This window comes from Suricata suricatta, chromosome 1 (genome assembly GCF_006229205.1).
Source record: "Suricata suricatta isolate VVHF042 chromosome 1, meerkat_22Aug2017_6uvM2_HiC, whole genome shotgun sequence".
Lineage (NCBI taxonomy): Eukaryota > Metazoa > Chordata > Mammalia > Carnivora > Herpestidae > Suricata > Suricata suricatta.
This window is the reverse complement of record NC_043700.1, coordinates 75,762,544-75,786,901: the sequence shown is the minus strand read 5'-3', so window position 1 is coordinate 75,786,901 and position 24,358 is coordinate 75,762,544. Positions and strand designations below refer to the sequence as shown.

The 24,358-nt window shown below is 36.0% G+C and overlaps 1 protein-coding gene across 3 annotated transcripts in view; it reads right to left on the bottom strand.

Moving 5' to 3' along the window:
• The window catches only part of TTC29 (tetratricopeptide repeat domain 29), a 234,357-nt gene that overhangs the window by 73,579 nt on the left and 136,420 nt on the right, over window positions 1-24,358 (bottom strand). For all 3 annotated transcript variants that reach the window (XR_003914733.1, XM_029955273.1, XM_029955328.1), the window contains exons 10-11: window positions 20,837-20,960; window positions 9,607-9,835 (exon numbers count right to left, since the gene is read on the bottom strand). Coding sequence is in view for 2 of the 3 variants with exons in the window: in XM_029955273.1 (XP_029811133.1) it covers window positions 9,607-9,835; window positions 20,837-20,960 (353 nt within the window). In the remaining variant the exon portion in view is untranslated. The remainder of the gene's footprint in view (window positions 1-9,606; window positions 9,836-20,836; window positions 20,961-24,358) is intronic.

Sequence of the window (24,358 nt, the reverse complement as noted above, 5' to 3'; positions counted from 1 at the left end):
GAATCTTAAGCCGGCTGCACGCTCAGTGCAGAGCACGACAGGGCCTCAATCCCATGACCTTGGGATCATCACCTGAGCTGAAATAAAAAATCTGGTGCTTAACCAACTGAGTCACCCAGGTGCCCCCTACTAAGATTTTTATGAAAAAAAAGTTTCTTTTGCTTATATTGTATTAGACATGAGTTTTTTGTTTATTAATTTTATGTTTTAACTTTAGTAACTAAAGGTAAGACATAACAGCTTCTTCTCATATAGCTGATTTCTTCTTTTTCATAGTTTTATTAGTGGGTGATGGTAAAAAGGCCAAATAAATCTAAACAGTAAAAAATTTTAACCCCCCAATTTTATGATGGTCATTTGATCTATAAACTCTCCCAGTTTTTCTCACCAATCCTCTGCTTGACTGTTATTGTGAAGCTTCATTATTTCATACTTCTCCATTGCTTCCCCCCCATTGTTATTTTAATGACGGGGTTGAAAATGTGGAGATTTGAGGAAAACTGTACAGGAGCTCATCTAACAAATAACACGAGAAGAATTTTGAAAGTGTTGAACTAAATTTCCTTTGATAAGAGTTCAAATTACACTTTAATAGCTGCTGATACAATGGAATACATAATCTTAACCAGAGAAATCAGACTTATGGTACTAAAGGCTAACATTTGCCTGCCTTTTTCTCATTTTGGGTACCTGATTCCATGTTAGAAGTCAATAAATGCAACCCCTTAGAGGCATCACACTTAAAGGAGCTAACTTTAGTTTTCTCTATTGGTTTGACAAAGTCTAACTTTGTTTACCTTAAGGGCAAGATGAAAGAACATCTATTTGCTCTGATTTTTTGATGGAATGTAGAAATGAAAGGAAGAAAATACCTGAGTATGCTATAGCGATAAAGGGTTTGGGGTTGGTGAACATTGGTTAGTGCTTTGAATATTGATCTCACTGTGGCAGTAGGGTTTAGAAAGTAAATGTGTTCAGGTGTTTCAAAGATTTACGGTGTTTCTTTTTTTTTTTTAATGTTTTTTTAAATTTATTTTTGAGAGACAGACAGAGACAGTGTGAGCAGGGGAGGGTGAGAGAGAGAGGGAGATACAGAATCTGAAGCAGGCTCCAGGCACTGAGCTAGCTGTCAGCACAGAGCTGGATGCAGGGCTCAAACCCACAAACCGTGAGATCATGACCTGAGCTGAAGCCTAACGCTCAACCGACTGAGCCACCCAGGTGCCCCGATTTACAGTGTTTCAAGGATTCATTTTAGTAAGGTCAAGACACTGGTCAGGATGGACTGGCATTAAAATTAAGAAATATGCTAGCATTTCTTCTGATTAGATTCTTGTTCAATATTTCCCACACTGAGCACAGTGTACCCACCCCTGGGAGGCGGACATCACCCATGAGAAGTGAAATACTATCCAGGCATCATTACTCGAGTCAGTCATCATAAGAAGGCATTATAAATAATTTCTAATTTCTAAAAGAATATTCATCATGCAGTGTGTTTATTTTTCTATTAATTATGCTAAAGAACCTAACCTATAAAAACATTCACTCTTTTCTGGGAGTTAAAAATACAGGGAGGGTAGAGAAAAAGAATTTAAAGGAAACTGAGTCTTGGAACAATGGATATAATTTTTGACTGATGTGGTTAAAAAAAATCAAAATTCATAATGGGAATACAAAGGTGAGAGGTCATAAGGAAACACTCCCATACAGTAGCCCAAATCATGGAAAATTTGGAAAAATTTAGAAGCTAACAAACTTTCTCCCTTCAATAAGCTCACATTTAAGTATTAATGTCACTTCTTTTTTCAGAAGAACTTGTATGGGTTAGGAATCACCTGAATTATCCTAACAGAGCCTTACTAAAGGAGAATTAAATACATGTATGGGAAGAAGATTTTTTTTGCCTCCACATTCTAGCGATGGTAGGAATGTGTTTACCTAAATTGGCACAGGATTTAGAATCCATACCCACAGGGAAAAGGATGTAGCTGGAAGCAGGGGAGAGACCCCTCAGTGGGAATGAGATAAATACAGACAGGATTCTCTCAGAACTCCAAGCCCTAACCCTGCACTGGTCCATTCCGGTTTTGCGATGGTTTAGCCAACCAACAAACTTTCCATAAGCTTTTCAAACTAGCAATTAAAGATGAAATTGAAACAAAACCAGATGAGAAAAAACCCAGTTACATTTTTTTCTTGGAAGTGATGAGTTCAGTGTACCTTGGAAAGTTAAAACTGGTAACACCATCAGCTACCAAGAACTGTGAGCAGAATCTAAAAGAAGTATAGTTTTTGTTTGAGCAATCAAGAATTCTCTTTTATTGAACCAAGGCAGCAGATAGAGAAGGAGGCTCTCAGAAGGGAAAAAAAGGAAAAAGAAAAAAAAAAGATCTTTCAACCCGAGGGATCTAGAGCTACATTATTATTTCCCAATGAAGTAAGCATTAGTTTTCTGAAAAAAAGTATTTGATTCCTAAGGAAGCAAATGTGTCACTTGTGTTGTTGAAAACATATGAAGATGGGGGAATGGTATTTGAAGGAGGAAATTTGAAATTCAGGTTCAATCTCTGCAGTCTTTTTTATTTAAAAATTTGGCTACAATTAAGCATTGATTTTATCTTCTTTGCCATGTTTCATCTTTCGAATTATTTTATTATCAGCTGCAGAAGCCATTGAAATCTCTAAGCTCTTTCTTAAAATTTATTAGAAGTATGCTTTGATAATCTATCATGATTTAAATGAGACTAGCAGAAAAGATACATATCTTTCTTAAGTTTTCTGACAGTAGCATAGAGTATATAAAGAATGCATTTTAATGTTTCATTCCCCTTTGTCTTATCAAACTTGTTTTCTGTGACTAGAAATGCAAGTAAAACACAAAGGATTTTAAGAATCTCTGCCTTAGAAAACAGTCACAAGCAGACTCACAACCTATAAACACACAATTTATAAACTGTCATACTGAGAAACGGCTCTCGGGGTTCTCCCCCTGGAGCTCCCACTGCTGCTGTCCGGGGGCCGTCATGAAGCACCCCGATGCTTGCAGAGTTAGGGCGGGCCACATTAAGTTGTACCAACAAACAACCCTGAAAATCTCAGTGGTTCACCACAATAAACGATTATTCTGTGTTCACACCAAGTCTGCTGCGGATCCGAAGGGCCTTCCAGGCCAAATGCTCCACACACAGAGATTTACCGCATCCATCCGGTTGCCCTATACTTTTTTACTAAAGCTTCTACTGTGATTACTGCAGCAGGGAATAAAGAATCATCCGTAGGATCTCAGGCAGGCTCTTCTATCTAATACCCAGAGGTCACTTTTGCCCAGTGGCGAGGACTAGTCACAAGCCCTGCCTAGCTGCAAGGAGCTGAAAAATGCGTTTTCCAGGTGCCCCAAAGTGTAAAGAACCAGATACTGATAAGCACATGGAATTTCTACACCATGGAGCAATGTTTACTGCACCTTCTGAAAATTATATGCAGTAATTATATGTTTCTCTGAAGAGAGGAAAGAGACCTTAGCTTTCATCAGTTTCTTCAAGGGGATAGTGATTTATCATCGAACAACCCTAATACGTTTTTTAAGAAATGCACAAATTTGGGTCACTTGGGTGGCTCGGTTGGTTGAGCGTCTGACTCTTGATTTTGGCTCAGATCATGATCCCAGGATTGAGAGATCAAACCCTGAGTTGGGCTCCATGCTGAGCATGCTTGAGATTCATTCTCTGTCTGTCTCTCTCTCTCTCCCTCTCCCTCTCCTTCTGCCCCTATCCCCCAACTCCTATGTGTGCTCTCTCTCTAAAATTAAAAAAAAATTTGTACAGATTTATATTTAAGAAAGGAAAGCCCTGAAATTCAGGAATAGCTTAGAGAAACTGAATTTAGGGCAAGTTCCCAGACTGCAGAAGACTGGCCCACATGGCTCATTATCCACAATGATTTTGCCCCACACTGCCTGCATGGGATCAATTTTACGGTATATTACAAATGTCCCAAACTCTGGCAATCGGTAATCTTCCAACATTTAAAAAAATCCTAATTGCTCTGAAGAGGCTAAATCGCTTTCAGTCATTCATAACATGGTGTGAATCAGCTTAATCAGATTGGTTTTTTCCTAAGTGTTCATAATTTTTCATAAGGATCACTGTCCTGTGCTGCCTGTTGTCCAATTTCTGCAAACATTTGTCTTACATGTTTTGTCTTTTTAGCTGTTTAAGACAGAAGGGTAATCTTTTCCCTGTTACTCTATCTTGGCCAGAAGTAGATTCCCACCTGTTTCTTCTCACTGTGAATACTTTTATCCAGATGTTAACTAAAACTGTAATCATTTTGGGGGCGCCTGGGTGGCTCAATCAGTTAAACATCTGACTCTTGATTTCCGCTCAGGTCCTAGATCGAGCACCATGTTGGGCTCCAGGCTGATAGCAAGAGCCTGCTTGGGATTCTCTCTCTCAAAATAAACAAATAAACATTAAAAATATAATCTTTTTAAATATTAGACATGGCTTCTAGAAACCATGAAGTAATATGGTAAAAAAGTGCAACACATGGGAAGAATTCCTAAACTAGAAATCTAGCACACTAGATTATAGACCCATTTTGTCTTTCAGAGTTTTGCATGACTGCCTTTACCTGGACCGGAGGGCATTTGAAAAGAAAAAGTATGGGCCAAGTAATTTCTTTGGTACCACACAGCTCAATAATTTCATGATTCTATAAACTCAAAAAAGTTTAGGAAAGTTTTAACCCATTTTCAGAAGCTAGAAAGAGGCTCTAGGAGTGGTACTGGATTGAGGAGGGCAGAGACAGCCACAGACCGAAGTGCATGAAGAAGGGGTAGGGATGATAAAGAACCAGGCATATTCAGGAATCAGAGGCCCAGGGAATAGGGGGGGGGGAAAGTAGGGGTTGAAGAAATGCTGAGAAGTATGACACGGGATTGAAAATAGGAGGACATAATTGAAATTCTGCAGATGAAATAGTGCACTAACTTTTGCAACTTCAACAATGCCAACCAGGGACAAGTAAAACTGCATATGACAGCAGAGAGCTAGAAACCCCTTTATTATAAATTCTAGCAGAAAGATCAAATATTTGTACCAGGCAATTTTACAGCTGTTTGATATATTAAAATAGTAATAATAGTAATAATAATAAGATTCCCTTTTGTGCAAACCCACAGAAACAAGTATTTGTGGGGGGAAAACAATAAATAAAATGCTCATGAAAATCTAGATTGAACTCTTAAAGACTACAAAATCCCATATCTATTTAGAATATGCTCCTGTGGAGGGACCATTGCCAGTTCCAGAGGAATCTTATTAATGATCTGTTTTGAACCTCAGATAAAGATACCTGAATTGAAATCTTTTGCCTGAAGTCACAAAGCTAATTAGTGCTCAATATAGTATTAGAACCCAGGCAACTGGACTTTTGAGCAACACCATCTCTCAATTACCCCAAATGCCAGTAGGGTGAGCTTTGATTCAGTCAGATTTTTCATCAGAATCTTCTTTTTATGTGTCATGTTTTTGAACACATTATTAGAGACAGAGGTTTGCTCTGTGACAATAAGATGCGGTAAAACCTGCTTGCTGAGTTTTTGGCTAATTCCATAACTTTCTCCTCATTGTTAGGGCTATTTAACTGAAGTGGCTGATCAAAGTATAATAGAACATGAGGCTCACTCATGAATGTGGCTTTTCACATTCATTAAAAGGGCTGAGTTCATGAATAAAAAATACAAGCAAAGAACAGGGTAGGAAAACGTGGCTTGACAGTAAACCAAGGATTCAACACTAAGCCAACATAAACCAAGGGCTGAGAGACAAATTCATGATCTTGATTGTTTTCTTTTAAGAATATTAAATGCTCATAAAACAAGAGTGATATTTTTGGCACTCAAGGAACCCTTTACATGTCGTTTTGTAGAAAAGTGTTATTACTGACTAGCAAGCATATTCATCTATTTCTATACTCAGGATTTGCATCCTATTTCTCTGATATAATTTACATTTGTCTTCAATAAGAATGAACATTAAAACCATGTAACTGATATTATCAGTGAAGTGGCTAACCATGTTGGCATCTGAATGGCTATAATTACATTTCTAAGTTAACAGTACTCTTAAATTGTACAAGAAAAGCTATGCTTCCCTGTTACTGTTCCACATTTGGGTCTATAATCTCCAAAAGGCGAGATGAATTAGCTTTTCATTAAAAAAATAAATTTCATGATTGCAGACATAATAGTTTAGTAGGAAAAATAAACTATATTCTGGAGAAATCAGCAGAAATTCATAGGCCCTTAATCCTTCCAAAGCCAACCAATTTCTGTTGCTGCAGGCTTGAATAATTTTATTGAATTGCAATAAATTTGAATTCCTTCTAAATTCCTAAATTTGGGAAGAGAATCTATGCTTATTTCACTATTGGAAAGGAAAGGAAAGATATGAAATTATCCCAACCATATCTGAGAGCATTAGAATGGTATGAAAGTTCCTATATTTGCTGTGTTCCCTCCGAAAGGTACAAAGAGATGATTGCTGGTGAATCACGGTTCTATTTTATCTGGAGACCTGAGTGCTCTCACTGTCTATTCCCTTAGGGGGTCATGTTCCTCTGCTTAAAAGAATATTGCCTGCTCTGTGAGCTAATGATTTGTTTGGAGGATGTAAGTCTCAGAGGTGAAGAAAACTGCACAGCTTTTATAATATATCTTTCAAATCTTTGATCTACTTTTTTTCTGAATACATGGGACCCTTCAATAGCAAGATTAAAGATACCTCTTCAGAGAAGAAAGGCAAAATTTGAAAACCTAAAAGCTGCTCAGATTTCCAAATAATATTTCTGTATTTCTTCATTTTGTCAACATCACATTTGGTGTTGTCCTGCCTTCATGTGATAATCAAAATAGAGCACTGGATCATAAGTGTTTTGTTGTTGTTGTTATTGTTGTTGTTGCTTTTCCAAGGAGGCATGGAACTAAGAATCCTATTTCATGTTTTAAACTTTTTTTTAATGTTTACTTACTATTGACAGACAGGGAGAGAGACAGAGCATGAGCATAGGAGGGGCAGAGAGAAAAAGAGCCACAGAATCTGAAGCACCACCCAGACTCTGAGCTGTCAGCACAGAGCCAGATGGGGACTTGAACTCACAAACCACAAGATCATGACCTGAGCTGAAGTCAGAGCCTTAACTGACTAAGCCACCCAGGTGCCCCTATGAATCCTATTTAAAAAAGTGGTTGGTGCAAATAGTTCATGACTAGGACATACATACTCATTATGAATTCTATTTAATTTGACAAATATTTACTTGGTGACTAGTAGATGTTAGACATTGTGCCTTCTTTTTTCGGAAACACAAGAATAAGAATCTGTTTTCAAGACAGTCCTACTCTCGCTGGGCAGGTAACACAATTACAGAAATGGCCATGATGGGATGCAGAATATGACAAATGAAGTGCTTGGAGAGAAATGAATGGCATTCAATGTGGGAACAGAGAGAAGAGACAACAGTCCAGTAAGAGGGGAATCAGGGAAGATTTCCACATTTGAGAAGGACCTTGCAAGACCAGTGGGATTTCCCTGGATGGGGCTAGAGTTGGATCTGGAGGAAGTGTGGGGTAGTCAGGGGAAGGGAGGTGGTCAAAACACATTGAGAAACTTGTACTTAATTTGTAGGCAGTAGGGATCCAATGACAGTTTTGAAGCAGAGTAAATTTAGAATAATAAGGAGCTGTGGCTTACGGAACATTTTTGAAGCACTGAGAAGGCAGATTTTAGTGTATTTTGAACTAAAATATGTCTATGTAAACAAGCAAGTATGTTTGATAATGTCCTCCAGCTCTTATTTCCAAATAGAACAACTATCACTAAAAATGTTAAACATGCCAGTAGTAGAAGAATTAACTTCTCATTTATATTTGAATCTGAAAGATTAGTCTTCACTTTTAAAGTGACATAGCTCATCCATATATAGATTTCTAATCTCAGTCAAATGAATCAGGAAGGGGGTGTACTTTTATAGCATTTCAGAAAATTTAATCTTCTCCATCATATGAATAGCTGAATTTTTACTCTCTGAATAATAATTTTAAATGCATTTTCTTTGCTTCCTAAGCTCTTTGGAACATCCTTACCAAAAATTAGGATAAAATTTAAAAAGAATAGAAAAATAAATAACTTTATAGAGTAAAGAAAAACAAAAGAGATCTTTGAAAAGCCCTAAAAGACTGCAGCAAGAAGACACATGGCTCTGATCAGAGAAGCTAGTTTTGAGGAGTACTTTTCCCTGATTATTACTGTGATGGTTAGAGCTTATCCAAGTAAATATGAAAAAGTGAGTAGCCCAACTCATTCTCTACCAAACCTTTTATCAGAAGAAGTCATCTAATAGATAGATGGATCATATTTCCTCTGCTTTATCTCCTGGGCAGATAAAATGAAGGAGTAAAGGGAAGATAACTCAAAACTACCGAACAAGCTTGCAAATATATGACAACACAACACCCTGAAGTGAGCAAAATATTATCAAAAAGTGGTTAGTTAACAGTTAACTGTAAATATTTGTTGGGCACTTGAGCACATTGAAATTCAACAAGCCATCTGTTTTTTAAGACTTCATCTTGTACATATATTTGGAATGAGACCCTTACTTATTTCATAACAAAAGGACAGACAGTGGTTAAGTGGTATTCTACTAATATAAAAGAAGCAATAAAATTCCTTTGTGCCCAATTTACTGTGATTTTCTATTTATTCTATGGAGAAAATAAACACCAAAGAGCTTATTGTTTCATCTAAATGATCTATGGGGAAAGAAAAGAGTTCTAAGCAGGGGAGGCTTCTTTACATAATAGAATTTTGTCTACGATTCCATTTGAGTTTTCCCAAAACATCCCCAAATTATTCTGCTTTAAAAAGTTTGCTTCCACCAAGTATGTAACCTAAAGATCTGTCATAGGCGGTACTGTTAAAAAATTTTTAAAGTCCAATTCTGAAGTTTTTAACTGAGGATTAGAGCTGAGTCAAGTTGACATAAAAGTGGTCCTCACATCCCCTCTAGTTATTTGTTTTTATTTAGCTATTTTGACTATTATTACAAGAAAAGTATATAAGAAAAGATGTGGAGCTGAGAGAAATTAATATTAAATTATTCTTAATTAATATTCTAACTTGAATTGATCAAATATAGAAAGTTTACTTCCATTAGTAAAGTAAGAGTCCAGCACTAATTGCACTTAACACTGTTTGGGATCTGTGAAATAACATCTGTGACTTGTTCTTATCAATAAAATAAAACACTGAACATTTTTTTTAAAAAACACAAACTTATCTCACATTTCCTATAGATGATCAGTGCATATTGATCAAATAAACAACAAAACAAACAACATGTGAATGGTGATTCTTTAAGTTTAATTATTACCCCTATTTTATGCTTTCCTTATCATCAAAGGTGCATGAAGGGACATTCCATATTCATGTAGTAAAGAACAATTAAAATTACCAATAAAATCTAAATCACCAATGAAGCTCTCAAGAATGACACAAAAACTAAAGCCACAACTAAAGTTTTCAAAAAGCCAAGTCTTACCAATAATCTGATGAGGTGCAATGCTGCTTCTCTTCTCCTTCCACGACAGCAGGTAGTCAAGTCCAGTGAAATCTTCAGACTCGATATAATTGTTAATGGTCAGCATTATCTGATGAGCTTTTGCTATTCCATAATGAACTTTTGTTTCATCCATGTTACCCATGTCCGTTAGCTTTGCTGTTGTGTCAAAAGCTTGTTGAAAGTATTCAGAAGCTTTATTGTAGTGTCCCTAGAAATGTAAGAGAAATCATTTTTTTCTTAATTTTTATTCCATCATTCCACATGTCTGCTCACCTGGGCATGTACCACACTGGTTTTTCCACATATGGCATTCATCTTCTAGAAGAAAGAACAGGCAAATAGGGTCTCTATTAGAATAAGTTTCTTTTATTTATTTATTTATTATTTTAATTTTGTTGTTTAGAATAAGGTTTTTTTTAAAAAGTTGTGATTACTAACCATACAGTATCTTGAAGCTAATACACTAAAAAGTTTTATCTACCAAGTTGAACTATATGCAACTTAAATTGTTTTGGATTAAAAATGGCCAAATATTAGCATTTTCATATGGTTCAACCTGATACACTGTAACAAAAAGAAGTTTGGGGAAGAGTATCTGACTCACATTGATTTGGATGTAAGTTTATTACTTGTAGTATTGGATTTACTTAATGAAGTATTTTAAACCAGATTTTGTGTTCAGTCATAGCAAGAGATCATTTTCAGCCAATCTATTTAATCAATGGCCATGAAAATAGGTGTATCTTTCTGCTGATTTGGTTGTTGTTCTTGTTTTCCCCGTGTGTTTATATCATTCTTGACTGGACATAGGAGGTATTCAAGATTTCTGAAAGTTATGAACTTGATGGCACTAACACAACTCATGATCATTTAACTTTATTTCTTCTCTAAGTCATTTGCAACATTTCACGGCAAATATTCAAGGTGGTGTTTTGGGTATTTTTTGTGGGTTTTAGTTGTACTCTCCTATCCTCCTAAAAGATACTGTCCACAAATAAATAGTCTTTATCAAGCTCTTTCAAAGTGTAAGGGCCAGTGCTAAGTTCCTCATGTATATTATGTCACTAACTTTCATAAGTCATCCTATGAGGAAATGTTATTCTACAAATAATTAAACTGAGTCTCAATAAAGAGACTATCTTCTGCCAACCTTGAATCTTCAAAACATCTAGAGTTTTCCTTAGTGGAGGATATCTTTTTTAGAATTGAGCAATATTTTTAAGGGAACAAAAGTATAGCTCTGGGGAGCAAAATTCCCTTCTTCACAGACTTTCAACCCTCTTCTCTCCTCTCCCCTTCCCTTTAGCCCTCCCCTCTTTTCTCTTCTCCTTCCTCTCTTCTTTCTCATATACACATAAACATGCATGCACACAGTTTTGAGAAGAAGCCCTTACAAGAGAGAATGTTTTATTACAAATTTTCAAATCATTTTCCACCACATTTTATGAAGGAACTGGTATTATGAACATCATAGAAAAACCCTTATACCATACACCAGTAGAGGCCTACTCAACTCCATGCATCTCTGTATAAGCATGGCATTCAGACAGCAAACTGAATACAGACGTTGCTAGCAAGGTGAGGAGGGGGAGAAATAGGGCTTATGTGACAGTTATGTTACCTATATATGCAGTACATACAACATTATGTTATAGACCCGCAAGGACAGGGTAGTGAATTCTACTCAAATGGCTCATTCCAATTAAATTTGCTAGTTTAAACACAGCCCCTCTATATGTTATCAATAGTAATTTTTGTTTGTTGAAGTGAACAATTCTTTCTTTTATTTCCAAGTGTATAACATAGAATTTACACCAATAATGAAGAGAAACAGAAATCAAGAAATGGGTCCTATTCAAAATTTCACCAAAAACCTAACCAAAGAACAAACCTAACAAAGATGTAAAAGATCTGTATGCTGAAAACTATAGAAAACTTATGAAGGAAATTGAAGAAGACACACAAAAAAATGGCAAAACATTCCATGCTAATGGATTGGAAGAATAAATATTGTTAAAATGTCAATACTACCCAAAACAATCTACACACTCAATGCAGTCCCAATCAAAATTGCACCAGCATTTTTCTCAAAGCTAGAAAAAACTATCCTAAAACTTGTATGGAACCACAAAAGACCCCAAATAGCCAAAGTAATATTGAAGAAGAAAACCAGAATGGGAGGCATCACAATCCCATACTTTAGCCTCTACTACAAAGCTGTCATCATCAAGACAGTATGGTATTGGCATAGACCAATAGAATAGAATAGAGAACCCAGAATTAGTCCCACAAATGTATGGCCAGGAAGGTATTCAGTGGCAAAAAGACAGCCTCTTTAACAGATGGTGCTGGGAGAAGTGGACAGCAACATGCAGAAGAATGAAACTAGACCACTCTCTTACACCATTCACAAAAATAAACTCCAAATGGATGAAGGACCTGAGTGTGAGACAGGAAACCAAACCATCAAAACCCTAGAGGAGAAAGCAGGAAACAACCTCCTTGACCTCAACCGCAGCAATTTCTTACTCGACATATCTCCAAAGGCAAGGGAATCAAGAGCAAAAATGAACTATTGGGACCTCATCAAGATAAAAAGCTTCTGTATGGCAAAGGAAACAATCAATAAAACTAGTAGGCAGCCAACGAATGGGAAAAGATAGTTGCAAATGACATACCGGATGAAGGGCTAGTATCCAAAATTTATAAGAAACTCACCAAACTCCACACCCGAAGAACAAATAACCCAGTGAAGACATGGGCAGAAGACATGAACAGACACTTCTCCAAAGAGGACATCCAGATGGCCAACAGACACATGAAACAATGCTCAATGTCACTCATCATCAGGGAAATACAAATCAAAACCACACTGAGATACTACCTCATGCTGGTCAGAGTGGCTAAAATGAGCAAATCAAGAAACTATAGATGCTGGTGAGAATGTGGAGAAACGGGCACTCTCCTACACTGTTGGTGGAAATGTAAATTGGTGCAGACACTCTGGAAAACAGTGTGGAGGTTCCTCAAAAAATTAACAGAACTCCCCTATGACCTAGCATCTAGGAATTTACCCAAGGGATACAAGAGTGCTGATGCATAGGGGCACATGTACCCCAAAGTTCATAGCAGCACTTTCAACAATAGCCAAACCATGGAAAGAGCCTAAATGTCCATCAACTGACAAATGGATCAAGATGTGGTTTATATGCACAATGGAATACTACATGGCAATGAGAAAGAATGAAATCTGGCCATTTGTAGCAAAGTGGATAGACCTCGCAGGTGTCATGCTAAGTGAAATAAGTCAGGCAGAGAAAGACAGATACCATATGTTTTCACTCATATGTGGATCAGCAGAAACTTAACAGAGGACCATAGGGGAGGGGAAGGGGAAGAAAATAGTTAAGGAGAGGGAGGGAGGCAAACTATAAGAGACTCTTAAATACTCAGAACAAACTGAGGGTTGATGAGGGGTCGGGGAGAGGGGGGAAATGGGTGATGGGCATGAAGGGGGGCACTTGTTGGGATGAGCACTGGGTTATGTACGGGAACCAACTTGACAATAAACTATAATATAAAAAAAAACCTTTACCTTTGAGTTCCTCAGTAGAAATTTAAAAATAAATAAATGAGGAAATGGAAATGGCAAAAAAAAACCCCACAAAAAAACAACAAAAAACAAAGAAAAAAAAACCCCAAAGCGTATAACATAGAATTTATAGGAGAGTAAGTTTACTTAATTAGAAAAAATAAAATCGTATCACAGATATTTGTATGAGAAGCAAATTATATGATTGAGAAACAATACAAACATTGAAGATGAAAATAAAACCAGTTAAATTTTTGGAATGTTTTGCTAGATATCAAAGATATAGGACAAAATAGCTGAACATATGTGACTAGGCCAAACATTTCTATTTTTATTTTATTTTATTAAAAAAATATTTTTATGTTTTTTTATTTATTCTTGAGAGACAGAGAGAGACAGCGCGGGCAGGGGAGTGTCAGAGAGAGAGAGGGAGACACAGAATCTGAAGCAGGCTACAGGCTCTGAGCTAGCTGTCAGCACAGAGCCTGACACGGGGCTCGAACCCATGAACTGTGACATCATGACTTGAGCTGAAGCCAGAAGCTCAACCGACTGAGCCATCCAGGCACCCCTCTATTTTTAAAAACAGAAATGTATAAATATCTAACTATTGCTCTAGTTATACTTCTGAGCTTTAGGCTCAGAATTTTAGATGAAGTCTTAGGAAAATTAGGGACCATAAATAAATGGACTTATATTTAAATTTCTAGAATTATCTTATATATTTTTATGTTAAAATGAAATTACTCATTCATCTGGTAACTACTGCTTACCAAGCTCCATCCCAGGCAGTGGGGATTCAGCAGTTAACAGAATTTACTATGCCTAAAACTTATATTAGATTTTATTAACAAGTATTTTCCCCCTAAAATAGGAGCATTATAATATTTATAACTAATTATAATTATAATTACATATAATTATTCTTCTCTCAAATTGAGCCTAATATTCAATATTTAGATACATATACAACTGCCATAAAACTGGTATCAACCTAAATTTCTCTAGTTTAAAACACTATAAAGGAAATACATTAATTCTTTTCATTTGCAAGCATTTTTATGCATACCACACTAATGTGTACTGCATTTCTAGATTTTCAATTCTTACAGTTTAATATCTAAATTTAGTATCTTCTCCAAAGGTTCTGTCCAATGTTCTGTAGTTCCATTCTGTTATTAGTTATTCCCTATCCTACCATAAACTTCAGAAGATTCCAGTATATAATCTTGGCAATCGTAAATATTAATTTGAGAACACATAAGTGAATTTATGCACTTCATGAATGCATCTTATTGGAAAAGAGAACTTTGTTTAATGTTATAAATATGACTGATAAGCATTTAGTGGACAGTTTCAGAACAGGACCTGTATGAATCATAGACCTTAAAACAAAGCTTTCATTATTGCAATATAACACAGAATTTTCATGCATTATTCTAATTCTTGCCAGATCCTTCTTCATGTGTCTAAAATGCTACTTTATTCAATTAGCAAGCTAAAAAATAAATGAACATTTTCCCAGTACTAAGGAAAAATCTGTTTTTACACATTTTCTGTACTATTGGAGTTGGGAACTACCATTGTTTTAACTACATGATTATTATCTGATCTTATTAGGGAATGAGCAATCTCATAAAGAATCTATTAGTTATTTTCCCTAAAGCATTCTCATTTGACTACTTTATATTAGTTGTATGTTTTCATCAAAACATCACATCAGGAAGGTGGATGGGCGGCCCGTATTCCATGATTATATAGTAAAAGGTAAATTAATTAGGACAAATGCCCATTTAAAGATGTGCTAACTATAATTATAACACTATCATAACTAGAGAAAACAGTTAATTCTAATATTTTTCCAAGTACAGTTTTGACTTATAATTGTGGTCTTATGCTGTGGTCTTATATTATTTCTTGGAAATAATTGTACAGAATACAACTAGAATACATTGCATGAATAATACCGAGCCAGAAAAGAGATGATGAGGGCAGTATGCTAAAGGCCTTAAAAGAAGACTGACAAGCACCAGCAATACTAGATTTGCTTTTGAAGATTCACTGTAAGTTTTCAGAATTATTGTACAAAAGTGAGATAGAAGTTTGGAATTCCTAAAGTGAGACAATCCTACTCTCCAGAGGTATAATTAGTTACAAATATATTGATTGGTTCAATGAATTCACATTTTTTGCTCAACAACTCTGGATCTGGAACAAAATAATAAACAAGGCAGATATGGTTCTTATTCTCACTGAGCTTCTATTCTAGCCAAATTAAAGAACAATAAGAAAATAACATAAATAAGAAAACTATGAGATAAAGTTTATGTGGAATATTAAGGCAATGTTAAAGAGTGACCTGGTGGCTGCTGTTTTCATATGATTTTTATTTTGGCATGCAGCTTTCAGGATTTCAATGAAAAGAAATGGAGATTTCAGATATTTTGGTAAGTGGTTTCTACCACTTCTTTTTTTTTCCAACTGAACAGGTACTTTTATTGATTGAATTTTTTGCCTTTTTTCTCAAATGTCTTGAAAAGCTCCATAGAATTCAGTGGATTAGATTTCATCATTTTATTTTATTAAAAATTTTTTATGTTTATTTATTTTTGAGAGAGACAGAGAGACAAAGTATGAGCAGGGGAAGGGGTGGGTATAGAGAGAATAGAAGATACAGAATCTGAAGCAGGCTCCAGGCTCCAAGCTGTCAGCACAGAGTCCAGACATGGGACTTGAACTCACAAACTGGAGACCATGACCTGAGTCAGAGTCAGATGCTCAACAGACTGAGTCACTCAGGCGCCCCACTTTGGGGTGATTTCTTATGCAAACATCTACAGTAATTCTAAATATCAGATGTCTGTTTTAGGTAACATTTCTCTAGTTTCAAAAAGTAAGAATTTTTATTTATTCATACTCTAAACCAAGGGTTCAATGCTTAACTGACTAAGCCACTCAGGCACCCCAAGATTTCATCATTTTAGATTAAGAAAATGTGTTTGAGAAATCAAGTTAGAAAAACAGTAGCTGTGATTAAACAGTGTTCCATATGAATAACAATAACGCCATTTTAAATTACAAAATACAAGTACCTTTTCAAAGTACTTTCATACAGTTTTGGGAGTATGACATAATTATTAAGTATTTGTATATATTACTAAATGATCACTACAATTAATTTAGTTAATATCACCTCACATGGTTACACATTTGAGAACTTTTAAGATCTACTCTTAGCAAATTTCAAATATGTAACATAGTGTCACTAACTGTAGTTACCATGCTGTATATTAGATCCCCAAGACTTAACTTATTTTATAACTGGAAGTTTGTGTCTTCGAACTACCTTCACCCATGTGGCTATTTTTATTAGGTTGCCAAGGGAAGACCTCTCTGAAGAAACGACATTTAACTGAGATATGATAAGACATCTGCAATATGAAGTTCAGATTGGAGGGCACTCCATAGGCCATTCCAGCTAAGGTGGATGTCCTAAGGCAGGACCGAGCTCTCCATGTTTGAAGGACTTTGCTAAGCCCATTTGGCTGTGGTGGAGCAGATGAGGAGATTGGGAAGAAAGAAAGTCAGAGGTGGGGTGGGGGAATATACATCTCAAAAAGAATATTTCAGATTGGGTGAGGATTTATATTTATGTCCTAGGAAGAATGGGAAGTAATGGAAGTGTTTTAAGCAAAGAAATAACATAATTTAATTTGCATTTAAAAGGACTTCTTGGGCCTCTGTGTGGAGACTGGATGATGTAGGGGAGAAGTGGCGGATGGGCTTGAACTTATTGCTGTTGTGCAGTAGACAGAATATAGGGTCATAAACTGACAGGATGACAGGAGCAGACACAGAGAACAAGGTGGATCTGAGCTGTGTTTTGGTGGCATAAAGGTCAGGATTTGCTTCTGGATTAAATATAGATCAAAGGAGAGAAGAATAAAAGAATATCCAAATTTTTGGCTTGAGCAACTGGGCTGATGGATCATGATGCCACTTATTTAGATGCAGAAGCCTGGGAGGAAGGAATCATGTTAAATTTGACACATCTGTTAGACATCCAGGTAGACACGCTATGTAGCCAGTTAGACTTACAAGCGTCCCAAAGAGTGATCAGGGATAGAGATACAAATTTGGGAATCATCAGCCTATGGATACTATTTAAGGCCATGGACTTGGATGAGGTCAGATAAGGAGAGCTCATAGACTGAGAAGTCTGCCTAGAAGATACCTGAATCATATTCTATCATAGCTGAACATTAAGTTAATAGAGGAATAGAATTTAGAGAGGAAATGATGAGTCCAGTTTTTAACAGGTTATATTTGAAGTGATCTAAGATGTCAAACAGACAGAAGGATATGAGCCTGAAGTTGCAGGGAGAGATCTGAGCTTGAGATGTTAAGAAGCTAAGTGCTTTTGTGTACCCAGTATGTTCTAGGAACTCACCAAGTACCATGTACATATTTTTAAATTTCTAATTCTCAAATAGTTGTCTTTAAGCTTTTAAAAGCTCTAACCCTCATATAGCTTTGTCTTGTTATTGACAATTAAAAGATGAAAGAGCTGAGGATCAAAGAATTCAGGTGCCCAAGGTCACAGTTAACAAGTAGCTGAATGCAGATTCAGGGTCAAGTGGCAAAAATCAGTGAGGTAGGTTCCTCTTTGTCCTGCCAGTTTCCTTTATGGAAAAGTGTAATAGATAGCATGTGCTATGCAAACATCTTATGATATTGATCAGGTATATAACTGAAATAAAGGCATTTGAAATAATTAGGAAATATCTATAAGCAGCTGAAAAGAGAGACATGACATAATTCCTTGTCATTTCCCCCCAGGAAATGTTATTTTCCTAGTCATTCCTTGTCATTTCCCTAGTTCCCTTTTTAGAACTAGAAGGAAATTCAGGATGTCATCAAGGCTATCCTCTTGTTTCAAAAAGATGAGAAGGAAAAATAACTATGTTTAGTTCTAATAAACCCACTTTGTTATACGTTTTCAAATCATATTCTTGGCTATGATTTAACAATTCAGATTCAGCCTGAGAAGTGATCGGTAGATTTTCTGACTTGAGGCAGTATCCTTGAAGAATCACAGTAATGCAGAAAAATTGAGTGCAACATTAACAATTTTAGTAACAAATCAAGTTTTGTTTTGAAGTTTGTCATGTCATTTTAACTGTTATAGAATTGTGTACTTAACATCATACTGTTTATCAGTGACAATTTATTACATTAAAATATAAGTAATCACTAAGGTGTATGAATCAACTTGTGTATTTGAAGGCATACATATTTGAAGATAGAATGAATACCTGGAATCCTACAAATTTTACATTAGAATTGGAATTAGCTGGGGATAAACTGGTAAAAAAAATTAACTTTTGGTAGTTGACACAGCCTTTGGATATTATTCATGTCTCTTGCCTTGAAGATATCAGACTCTTCTTCAAGAATTAATAACCAAAGAATAAAATACATGCTGATGAGACACAAACTCTTGACAAAAAACTTAAAAATGCAAATACAAGAATTACCCCTTAGAAAAATTTATTGTTTCATTTTCCTTATGCTTTCTGCAATTAGGAAAATACAAGCAGATTCTTATTTTTGTGCTGTTTCAAAACACCGAGTTCTGGGTATTGTTTGGTAGAAGAGTGAAGCAATTTACGTTTGTTGCATTTATGTTTTGAAGAACAACCCTTTTAAAAAGTATTAGGAATACCAATTCTGCTACTGCAGCATGAGCTCCCGTTAGACTTCCAACCTCACAAGGGCATAAGCCTTGTCTGCTTTTCACCACAGCATCCCGAAAAGTAAACAAAAGCACATATAAGATCCAGGAGAGAGGCATCACCAGAGTAGCATACTGCCACAGAGATGTGGCAGCAGAATGGGGACACCGTGGAGAGAGAGACCTGGGGGGACAGCTGGGGAGACGCAAAGTAAGAGGGGAAACCAAGTGGGGTAGATTGGAGAGAGAGGACCACAGAGTTGAGAGCAGGACAGAAAGACAGGGGCAGGAGAGAAGGGCAAGGTATGTAGGGGAGGAGGAATGAAGGTAGAGGATGATAGTCAAAAGAAAAGAGGGGTTTAAAGACAGTGAGTAATAGGAGAGGGAGGAGACAGATGAATGAGGACAAGTGAGAGAGAGTGGTGTACGAAGAAATCAGGCACCTTGTTTGAAGGTATGTTTCCCATAGCAGGGACTAACGATAGTGGTTTCACTCATTCAAATTAATTTCAAACTCTATTTCCTTAAAAAAGAAAAGCCTAAATCATTCTGTAATCATCAAAGTCAAAAGTCAACATGGCAAATAGAAGACTGTAGTGATGAAGAGTATGGGTTTGAATACCACTGCCACCTGGAAACGTGGAGATCTGGGGTCGGTTATTTAAACCCTCCGAGCCTCTGGAAAATGGGAATTGTGCAATACCATCTAAAGGTGCAGAGAGTAATAATGGCTTACGTAGCTGGCACTGGCTTCCCCTGACAGATGCTACTCTAACTGCTTTACATTGACTGACTCAATACTCACCGCAGCCTTATGAGGTGAGAAAATCGAGGCACCTAGAAGTTAAGTGACTTGTCCTAGGTCACTGATCTTATAAGTGAAAGAACTAGGCTTCTAAACAAACAGTTTGGTCTCAGAATTAGTGCTTTTAATCACTACATAAATAACCCCTCAAAAAAAGATTAAGAAAAGGTGTATAAACTTTAAGAATGAAACTACACTCAAAATGATAGATCCTATTCATTTGCAAAACAGTAATTATAACTAGAGGAAAAATGCCTCTTTTATACTGTTTCTTAAAGAAAAATCTAGGTCATAAAATATAAAGTCATGAGAACATAAGTCAAAAGACCAACGCATTGTGACCAATGCATTTCACTAGTAATGACCTCTTGCATAAGATACTTTGAATCTTGTTTCTCTTTTCTTTCACATAACCAATCTGATGCTAGAATTCCATTATTTCCTTCAGAATTACTCTTGGGATTGTGTTTTCTTCTCCTGAGGGATCTAAGAGGGCCATCACAGCTGGATTAATAAAATGAGAATTTGGAGCCAGCGAGATGAATGTTACTGTCAGCAGATAAGAGCCAACCATTATAATGATATTCTTTGAATTGAAATGTTTAATTGCTCTTCAAATCCAAAACCACTTAGAATCTTCACTGGCTGTGAAGATATGAATCACTTTTAGCAGCTTATGGTGACGGTGCCCAAATGGCGCTCAGATCTTCAAAGAAGAGGAAGTAACAGTCTTGTGCATTAACTAGTCCTGGGGTCATTCTGTATAACATATTATGGGAAGGGAGAGTCAAATGGGTATAGAATTTTAAAACTCTGCAAATTTTTCACCTGTAAGAAAAAACAGGGGTGCCTTAATAGCTCAGTTGGTTAAATGTCTAACTTTGGCTTAGGTCATGATCTCCTTGTTGGTGAGTTCAAGCTCCACATTGGGATATCTACTGTCAGCACAGAGTCCGCTTCAGATCCTCTATCCATCTCTGCCCCTTCCGTATTCATGCACAGTCTCTTGTTCTCTCTCAAATAATAATAAAAATAGTAATAATAATAACAACAATAATAAAGAAACACATATACTCACTTTTTCATTATAGATGTCCCCAAGCATTGTACTTGCCCTCACAACATCTAGACTTTGAAAATTATTTCTTGCAATTTCCACAACTTTTTGCAAATATTTATTGGCTTCTGTCATCTTTCCTTGGCTAGAAAAAATAAAATAGGAAGCTATTGGAGTATCATCTCATTTAATGTCACAGTAAAGAGAAGATATTTTGTGTCTCTGCTTTAGAAAGTGCAAGATGGTTCAGGATAAGAAAATGTGAAGTACAAATTTAAAAAAACATGTGGCTTGTCTTTGTTGGAGTATACAGTGAGTTAAAGCTTAAACCATTATATCTTCATGTGTTGCTGGTGGGATTGTAAAATGATACACCTGCTTTGAAAAACAGCTTGGCATGTCCTCAAAAATTTTAATATTCAGTTACCATATGATCCAGCAATTCCACTCCTATGTATATATCCAAGAGAAATAAAAATATATGTCCATGCAAAAACTTGTACACAAATGTTCATAGCAGTGTTATTTATAGTAGCCAAAAAGTGGAAACAATCTAAAGGTCTATCAATTGAATGGATAAGCAAAATGTGGTATATCCAAACAATGGAATATTTTTCTGCCATAGGAAGGAATGAAGTAGTTTAGGTACACAGGCCATAACATGGATCAACCTTGAAAACATTTTCATGAAAGAAGCCAGTCACAAAAAACACAGTGTATGATTCCATTTACATAAAATGTCCATAGAATAGGCAAATCCATAGAGACAGAAAGTAGGTTAGTGGTTACCAGAGGTTGTGAGAAGAGGAATATACACAGTGGCTGCTAAGGGGTGTGGGGCTTCTTTCGGAGTGACAACAATGATCTGAATTAGATTGTGCTGATAGTTGAACAACTTTGTGAATATACTAAAAACTACCGAATTGTAGACTTTAAAAAGTGAATATGGTATATGAATTACATCTCAATAAAGCTGTCCTTTAAAAAAAACCTTTGAAAAAGTTGGGATTTCTACACTACTTCATAAAAGAAGCCAGTTCTTTATGGGGAGGCAATAACTACTAGAGGCATTAGAACAAATATGATGAAACTTGAGTATTCAGAAATCCCTCAACCATGACTGAATGAAAGAGAATGAATGAAAGAACAAAGGAGTGGGAGAGGCCCAGTTGGAAGGGCCTGGCTTCTGGAAGGTATAGCACAATCATCTGGCAAACTACAAGCATTTTTATAAGTAAGAAATGAGATTTCATTGTGATATACCACTGGGATTTTGAAGATTGTTACAGCAACTCGAATTACCAAAACTAAAACAAGTTTGGTTATTTTTTTTCTTTCATAAAGAAATGGAAAGATTTTGAAGATCATTTAAAATGGTCATTTTAAAGATTTCAATGAATTACATTAAGAAACCTTTATTATTTGAATTCTTCTCTGATTTTATAAATCTGAGTCCCAAAAGTGCATCAGTGTTTCATGATCTGAATACCACTTCAAGGATATATAAAAATCTTAGTTTTATGTGAGAAAGGACTAAACAGAAAGGAGAGAGAAGAGTGGAAAGACTGTAAAAATCTCTCTAAAGGAGATACTTATTTGAAATTTGAGAGCCAATCTAGGGAGACAGGCTCTTTTAGGAGCCAGGTGTAGTGAGGTCCTATGTGAAGGATGCTGGGGGGCCCACTGAGAGAGGCACACTCTCATAAGGGCAAATGAGATTAAGACCCAAGATAAAAAATATTGGAGCAATCAAAGAGGCAGTAATTTTTGAAAACAGCTATATCCAAGGTATAATATGCTGTGACTGATTCTGTAGAGGTGACTGAAGCTGAAGTCCAGCTCAAGGGATATTTGACTGCCGATTCAGGGACATGCCATGAAGAATTAAAACGCTATGGACAAAAGCAAGAAGTGTTCAAAATAATGGCTCCAAATTAAGTATGCTCAAGAAATTCAATATCTGCTGAATCTGAATCTCTGGATTCTTTTTTTTCCTGCCAATTCCTAACACATTGGAATAATGAATGTAAGATTGTATTAAATTCTATTGTTAAATCATATCAGAACCATTGGAACTTTTTGTGAATGTGACAACATCCAGAATTTAGAGATTTTATTTTATTTTAAAGTCTATTTATTTTTGAAAGACAGAATATGCATGCATGAGCAGGGGAGGGGCAGAGAAAAAGGGAGACAGGAGACAAAGACTCCCAAGCAGGCTCAGTACTGTCAGTGCAGTGCCTAATTCAGGGCTCAAACTCATGAACCATGAGATCATGACCTGAGCCGAAACCAAGAGTCAGATGCTTAAATTACTGAGCCACCCAGGGGCCTCCAGAATTCAGACATTTAAAAAAAACCCAGAAAACCTATAATTGTGCTCTTCAATTAAATATAACAGAATCTCCCCCTTGCTTTCATAGGCTAACAGTTCCCAGTGAACATCTATGCCATGGCTCATTAATTCACAAGATGAAATTCTGAAATGCAGAGGCTGTTTTGAAATCGTGCTGCTCCCTGCATGGGCATTTATCAGTTTATACTGCAAGAATTTTACCCATAGGAACTCTGGACAGTATGATAACGAATGTGGCATATACAGAAATTTTGCCACAAACTTTTAAATTATTGCAATTAAATAAAAAATTTCATTGACTCTAAAAGACACATTTCCCCCATGTTTTAACATTTCTGAAATCAGGATGTCCTACAACAGGTAGGCATCTAATAATCATTGTTAGATGAGTAGCAGTCAGGTCATAATTGGTGCTACAGAACAGACTAGGTTTATATTCTTAGACATGACCCAACAATTGCAATGACTCGATCCTTATGTCACCAACCGTTTTAAGATAATTTCGGAAGGGAATCTGAGGACTGGTTGTTTTCTAAAAACCTTTCTGAAATCTTCTAAAAGTCAAGAAAGTGCTAACTTCAAAATGGGTAAAATGAATGTTCATGACTTGGAAAAAATTACTGGAGATGATACTGGAAACTATTTTAAGAAAGGCCACAGTACCAATGTTCTTGATGGCACGAAAAAATGATATGTTTGGGGGGAAAACAGTGACAGTTCTGATTTAAAACTGATTCAGAAAAATTTGAATTGGAACAGAAAGATGTTTGAGGAGTGTAATAAATTTCTTTTGTTTGTATTTTTCCATGAATGCTTAATATTAAGTATAAAAATGTCCATATGTAAATGAGTCTAAAATAACTCTTTTATTAAGTATAAAGTCAAAGTTCTAAGCAATGAATGGTATTATGTTACAGTTTAGTTAAAATATTTTTTGGTAGTACGTAAGATGCATCTTTCAATAGAAACAATCTTATATTCAGTGAAATATAAAAATAAAGCTACTTCTTCAGTATAATGGGCTAGGGTAGTTTATTGGCTAGTAAGTTCTTGTGTAAAATTTTCAAGGAAGTTTAGTTTCAACTTTACAATGTGTTTCAACACTTGTATATACCGTGAAATGATCACCACTACAAGTCAGTCACCATGAAAATGTTACAGAAATGTTTTTTCTTTTAATGAGCACT